Consider the following 7,815-nt stretch of genomic DNA (forward strand, 5'->3'; position numbering starts at 1 on the left):
GTGTTCTTATATATCCACTAAAATAATGATTAAATATTGTTTGAGAAATAATCCTTTCTAGGCATTATCTATATTATGATCTCCTATTTAAGATACAAAAAAATTTTTTTTTAATGCTCTCCTGAACAATTTTAAAAAAAAATGGACATAGAACATTATAATACTCAGTCGACGATATATATTATAGTCTAATCAATGACATATATCAATACCTAGACTAATAATTCATTCATTTAAATGTCAATCAACACAAATCTTTCGGTGGCACGTATTTTTGTTTTCAATATATATGTTAGCGTCAATGTGTTTTTTCCTGCAATGTATTATTTTTATCAACTTTAAATCATTTTTTTGAGCGCATTTTTTAAAAATTTAAAAATCTGATTTTACCGGAAAATGTATTCTATCATGTTTGAAATACATACCTTATGAATTTCAGAGAATTTTGCCGCGAACTTTTGAATTTAAATATAATTTATAGTCGTTTTTCCATAGATTTTTTTTATATAAATTAGAGACCTGCAGGTCCGGCCCTAAACCCGGCCCGGCCGGACCGTATTTTAAATTTTTTAAATATACCCGGGCCGGGCCTAAAAATTTTTTTTTAAACATATCCGGGCCGGGCCTAAAAAAATTTTTTAAAATATATCCGGGCCGGGCCTAAGATTGTTAAACCCGGGCCGGGCCTTAATATTTTTTATAAAAATTTTTACATTATGAGTTCTTGGTTGTAAGATTATATTATATTATAGTTATGATTAATATAATATTGGGTGATGGTTAACACTACCTAACACCCACAGATCGATCTAATTATTAATTTCCTGCAAATTTATTCAAAGTATATAAAATATAGTATGTGCTCAAAATATCCATTTTTATAAATAACAGTTTTATAATTTTTATAAATTCAATATAATATTCTCAAAATATTAGCTTTTTATATGTATTTTTTAAATAATAAGCGATAATACTCGCTGAAAGATATGGTAAAATACCTCATATAGGTGAATGAATTTTTGTATATACCAGGTCGAATATAATTTTAAAAAATTCCGAGTCGGGCCTGAAATTTTTAAATCCGGGCCGAGCCGTAAAAATTTTTTTAAAAAATATCCGGGCCGGGCCGGGCCGGGCCTAAAAAATTTAAAGCCGGGCCGGGCCGTGCAAATGGTGCCTCTGCAGGTCTCTGATATAAATTATAAATGACAAAAAGGTTAACGCCAAAATGGTCTACCATTCATAAGATAGGTGTTCTAAACAAGCTGGAATACAATTCCGGTTATATCCAATTTTTAAATTTAAAAAAAACGCGCTTCAAAAAATGATTTAAAATTGAAAAAATAACGCATAACCGGAAAAAAAACACATTGACGCTAACATATATATATATATAAATAATTTTCATTAAAATTTTATTTAAAAAAAAAATCAGAGTTGCATTTATAAAAATAATGATATGGAAAACCAAAAAATTGCCGAGTCATCAGCTGATTTGTATCCAGCGATGCTTCCAAAATCCATTTTAATGAATTATTGGTCAGTCTTGATAAGTATTAAGAAAGAAATAAAGAAAGAAAGAAATAAAGAAAGAAAGAAAGAAATACAAAAGGCAGAGAATAATAATTCATCAATTATAATAGCTTGAAAGGATTTATTTTGAATAAAAATTTAATTTTTTTATATAAAACATACAGGTGCCGCCATGGTTCCGTTGTTTGTAATTATCACTTTTTTTGGTAACAATTTCAATAAAAATACACGCTGCAATTACTATTTAGCCGTCACTTTTTTCAACAATCTGACCGGATATTGTTGCGCATATTCCCAGTTAGGAATAGCCATAGATCGATTCAGAGCAATAGTAACCCCGTTTAAGAAAAACTTTACCCACTATCAAGCCCAAATATTCGTGGTACTAATATGGGCATTATCTACAGTGGCTGCCTTACCAACCTTGTTAATACTGCTCGGCAGGAAAAGCGAGAGACAAATGCTTATAGATTCAAAATTATATTGTCAATTTATGAGGGTCGAACATTTGCTCATTATATCTCTTCAGATATCTATAGGATGTGGTTTCCCGGTTTTGGCTTGTTGCTTGCTCTACGGTATCGTGATAGCTCGTTTGTGGAGCCGTGGTAAGACTTCAGTGACAGGTGTTACAAAAAAGCCTTTGGTTTACGGCAATCCTAGTAAAACACTCGATTCGAAGACTTATAACGGTACAGCAAAATCAAGGAGTATCGACGATGCCAAAGTATCTCTTGTATTGAACAATGGCGAGGATTCGTCTGTGACGACTTACAAATATTATGTTAAGGGGAAAAAATTTAGCATGGTAAGCTTTGCAGAGGATACTAAGAATCCTGCGAAATCGACCGATAATGCCAAACCCCTTGTTAAAGGCGATTTGAATCAAAGTACCCGTCATAATCCGCTTTCTTCTACTTCTTTAAAAAGGAATAAGAGAGCCATCAAAATGGTCGTCATTATTTTGATATTGTACACCATATGTAGCATACCATTTTATATTATGACAATATTAGAAATCGCCTTCAGGGATATGAAGATATCCTTCATCTTCGAACACTTGCACAACATTCTCATAATGACCGATCATTGGCTTCATGTCGGGGTTTACTTGTACTTCAATACGTCTTTCCGTCACGCTTTTATAGCCACTTTTATGACCCCGATGTTTTCGTGTTGCTCAACGATCTTCCCCAAAATTTGCGCGTCACATTTAACGAAATGTTTTACGAATGACGACGAAACAACCGAAGAATTAAAACGGGAGAACACGATAATGTTTAATTCAGTATCGAAACCCTCGTTAAAACTGAACAATGATAATAGTTTTCCTAAATTAAATGGCCAATCAAAGACCATAAATCAAGCAAGTGATACAACTCGAAGCTCCGAAATCCTAGGGTCCCACGTGTCTAATAATATTAAAAATACTCTTATTCCAGATACTTTATATTTGACATCTAATAATCTAACACTCATAAATTATACATTCTCGGAGAATGTGTAAAACCGATCAATTTTTTGTATCACTGTTAACAATTTTATTTTGATATCTCAGGAATAATGGCTAAGGAGAATGGCTAAGGAGTTGTGTTTAATTTTTAAAAAAAATAAAATTAATTTTATACCACTTCTTAGAGAAGATCTGTAAAAGAAATAATAAAATTGTACTATGTGGAGTAAATGTCTCTATCGTAATAAAATTTTGATTATATAAATAATATATATTATTTACTTTTTTCATAAAAATATTCAATCATACCAATTATTATATAATCCCTTCATTCATTATGTTTTTTTTTTAAAAGCTTAAATTTTTTTTGTAAAAACGTTTAAAAAGATGACCAAGTATTAATTTGGAAAATTATCATATATACCAACTTTTACTATACAATATATAATTATTATTATTAATATTTTATCTAGTTTTGAGCTAATGATTAGGGATGCTTGCAATTCATTAAATAATATAATATAAATGTCTTTTATAATAAATAAATTTAGACCGGTAATCTTAATGTATGTTGAATATGAATGAATATTCAAAAGTTAGAAATAAAATATTTTACTATTTTTTTCAAGATAATATATTCATCTTTATTTTTCAAAACGTATAACTATGGCCGAACGATTGTTAACTAATTTGTAATATAAAATAAAGTAAGAAGAAACCTTATTATAATGCATTAACAATATTACGATTTAATACAATTAATCCCTTTAAAAAACAATAACTAAACTTTTTGGATTAAGATTTAGATAAAAGTTTCAGAAACAATTTATCACCAAAAAAGCATTAAATTTATCTTTATTTTCATTAAAATTACATTCTGAAAAGTAAAAAAAAACAGACGTTTATACATGTATTCTGGTTTTTTCTATCTTCAAATATCGTAATAAATCACATAATTTATTGTTTTTTTTTTGTTTTTAAACTAATCAAGCGTTCAATTATAAAATCGTAAATTATTATTTTATTTTTATAGCCAAAAATAAAGCATAATAAAAAAAAATTCAAAGAAAATATTAAACCAATATAATTTTAAAAGAAAAATTTTCTCATCTACGCCCTAAATGGGCATTAAGTAGTTTGGTCTAATTTAGGCCTAAAAAAAATAAGATAGGAAAATTATAATTTGAAAGGACAGGGGGGGGGGGTTATATTTAATTTTTGTCTCATATAAATTATTGATTTTGATAACGTTGGGCACGGGCTAGCATTTTAAGGGCCGCCAACATATGTTTATTGTTTGATTTTATGAGGGTAAAAAAACAAATGCAAGTTTATATAATATTAACTTACTTAAAATAGTCAAAAGTAAAATAAATGGCCATATTTGATAAGTAATCCAGATTACACATCTAGTCGAAGTATGGTTCATTTTGTAAAAAGCACAGCCCTTCATAGACCTGGATTTTGCTGATTAGGCCCGGCCCAGATCCGCAGTCAAAAAATTTATGTAAGACACGGCTAATAAGTTTCAAAAATTTTAATCATTTTATTTTGCAACACGATGAAATTTATTATTATTAAGAAGAGAAAAATTGCAATATTATTTTAGGTTAGCGACCGTTTAAATAGGCTAAATATAAATGAAAAGTTTGTAAACTGGGCAGAAAGTCCATAACGGTAAAATTGCCTGAATTTCTTGTATGCCAACTCTAAAAAAGCAAGGTTTGACATGCCTAGCCATATCTTGTTAAGACTGTGTCCTAAATATATCGAGAAAAAAACCTCAAAATTTATAAATTTTCGCAAATTAATAAAATTGTTGAAACATGTCTGAAATCTTCCATTTTCTATACAAAAAAAAGCAAAAACAAAATAAAATTAAGAAAAAAAAACCCCAAAAACCAGAATAAAATACGAAAAATAAATAACATGCTTTAATTATCCATCTGAAATTTTTTTTTATTCACATTAATTTATTTCTTTAAATTTTTGTAATTGACGAAAAATGATTAAGAACACTATTTTATTTTTACATTAAAAATAACTTGTTATTTTTTTATATTTTTTTACATTTAGCAAACTGCACAAGCCTAAAACAAACAATTTTAAGCTATTTTTTAGTTATTGAATTTTTTTTTATTTTTCTATTACAAACAATCTTTAAAAAAATTTTTTAAAGTTATTTATTCAAGATACTAGAAGATAAAAAAAATATGATAGATTTATAAAAATTAGATAGAACTTTATTTTCTTAATTTTGAAGTCTGGTTGTCGAAATCGTATAGGAGACGATGCAGTCCTTGGATATTATGCTTACTTTTCTTTTTAGATAAAAAAAGATGTTTCACCAGCTAGAGTCTTCATTAATACAAAAACTTTGTGGTGGCAAAACTTTGGTTTTATTTAAAAAGCCCGATTTAAGGTCGATTTTTTAAAAACTGTCTTAGGATTTTAGCCTAAATAATATGATATAAACCTGGGAGATTTTACTTATAGATGAGCATAAAAGTTTTGAATTGCCGAATCTCGAGGCTTAAATAATATATGACCTAAAATCTTTGGGCCGGTCTTAAAAATCGACCCAAATAGTGCCTTTTAATAAAACACTAATATACTTTGAATTGCCCTCATCTTAATTGGGCGAGTTATATATATTAAGCTTTAGATTCGACTTATTAGATGTTAAATTTATTCTTAAAAAAAATGACAAACTAAGAATAATAAAAATAAAAAAAATGCTGTTTTATCTTTTATTTTTTAGTCTAAGAAGTTTGAAAAATATGAAAAAGCAAATTTGATTCCAGTGCTGAGAAACGAAAATGATAGAAACGAGAAGGTGAATATATTTATTCTTAAAAGGGAATATTTAAATGTCGCGATAAATAATCGATATCTATTATTTACACATTACTATGATTAAATATTTTTTAAACGTATTACTCGATAAAGTGAAGATTTCAATGGAAGAACGTTTTAAGCAGTTAAAACTTTTCAAGAATCATTTATGGTTTCTATTTGAATTATTTGCATTGGTAACTGCACCTGAATTAGAGCAAAAAGAATATTGTAATTAATTTTTATATTTTATCAACTGATCAAGATTCTTTGGAAAACAATATTAATGTAGTAAATCTATTTACTGAAATTAAAAACTTTTAACAAATATATAATAAAGTTTAAATTTTATTTTTGTATAATATATATAATACTTTAACTAACATAATAATTATATTAATGTTTAATGATATAAAAATGAACATTGAAAAGTTATTATATAAATAAATTATACATTACGCGATTAAGATTATAATATATTCTAATCATCATGTGAGATGAGGCTGCCAATGAAGCTGATGTAATTGGCCCTGTGAACTGCTATTGCGAGTCTTTGTCTTAAGAAGAAGCCTTCACGAGGTTCATCTGTTAGTTTGCGGATTAGCGATCCAAGTTCCTTGAAGAAAGAAAGAGCACGATTCCCAAAGGTAGTCAAGGTAGTGGAAATGATGGGAATGAATAAGTGATCTTGGGATATCTCTGAATATTTTGCAATTTTTAGAAGCTCCTTGTTCTCCAGAATGTTAAGGGATTGATTGGAAGGAGCCAATGGATCAATACAAGAGTAATCCCATACCAAGAATTGACCTCGCTTCCAGGGAATTTGAGAGATCCCGTCAGGACGTTTCCCATCAGATCTGTGTATAAGCAAAAAGTTTTTTTTTAGAAATCTTGCGCTGTATTTACACTAATAGAAAGCCCCGCCAAATATATCTATTGTTTTGAGGATTATTATAACTATTCCAATCTACGTGGTAATAGCTGAACGCAACTTCTCCGAGCTCAAACTAATCAAGAATTACTTAAGATCCTACACAGCTAAGGACTATTTCTTAAACTTATCCCTAATTATAATTGAAAATGACATTGTATTGTCCTTAGATTGTACTTTTATTGCAAATAAAAAGACTAGGAGGATAAATGCTACTATTTATTTAAGGTTTTAATGATTATATAAGTCTGTGATTATACACGGTCATGCACTATATTAATTTTTTTCTTAATGCCTTACTCATATTTATGATTAAAATTCAATAAATTTTACCAATAATGCCTTTAGTTTTTGTTGGATTACAAAAAGTTTTCAAATAATCTTAGATAAATTGTGATTTTTTAAAGGGCCCCAGAATAAGTTATTGCTATAAGCCACCAATAGTCTCGGCAAGGAGCTGATCATATTAATACCAAATAAAGACGGTTTTGACTGTATTACATGATAAATTCTATATGTATAACTTCCTACCACCCCAAATTATTATAGTAGAGTAGACGGGTTATAGGCGTAGCCGGGGGGTGGAGAGAGGGTGTCAAAAATTCCCCCTACGGAAATTTGCCTGTACTCGAAAATATAATTTTAAGATAATAAAAATCCCCCACCCTAAACACCCCTCTGCCATAAAGAAGTTAACTATAATTCAAAATTCTAAGAAAAAAAAGAGAAAATCCTAAATTATTTTTATAAAAATCTAATATACCCAACCCAAAGGCCTACAATATGTGGCCCTAAAATCTAATAAAATTTATGGGGAAAACACTCCACCTAATAGAACCCTCCCCCCTAGCAAAATCCTGGCTACGCCTCTGAGACGGGTAATTAATATCTTTATATAACATATCATCTTGAAAGCATTCAAAAAATATTGCCAAAAATAAGTTATAAATTTTTTTAATAAATATAGTAAATGATAAACTTAGAAGATTATTCGAGATTATATATTTAGTGTATTAGATAATAAAAGTGATCCTGAGTTTCTATCTCACCGGATTTAATGCTA

The 7,815-nt window shown here is 28.8% G+C and overlaps 1 protein-coding gene across 2 annotated transcripts in view; it reads left to right on the forward strand.

The window, feature by feature from the left end:
- LOC135931363 (uncharacterized) overlaps nt 1-3,102 on the forward strand; it is a 40,191-nt gene extending 37,089 nt beyond the window's left edge. For both annotated transcript variants that reach the window (XM_065468421.1, XM_065468422.1), the window contains exon 2: nt 1,698-3,102. In XM_065468421.1, the coding sequence (XP_065324493.1) occupies nt 1,698-3,040 (1,343 nt within the window). In that variant the 3' untranslated portion in view covers nt 3,041-3,102. The remainder of the gene's footprint in view (nt 1-1,697) is intronic.
- Nucleotides 3,103-7,815: the final 4,713 nt, after the last annotated feature.

The sequence above is a fragment of the Gordionus sp. m RMFG-2023 genome, chromosome 1 (genome assembly GCF_954871325.1).
Source record: "Gordionus sp. m RMFG-2023 chromosome 1, tfGorSpeb1-WG-v2, whole genome shotgun sequence".
NCBI lineage: Eukaryota > Metazoa > Nematomorpha > Gordioida > Chordodea > Parachordodidae > Gordionus > Gordionus sp. m RMFG-2023.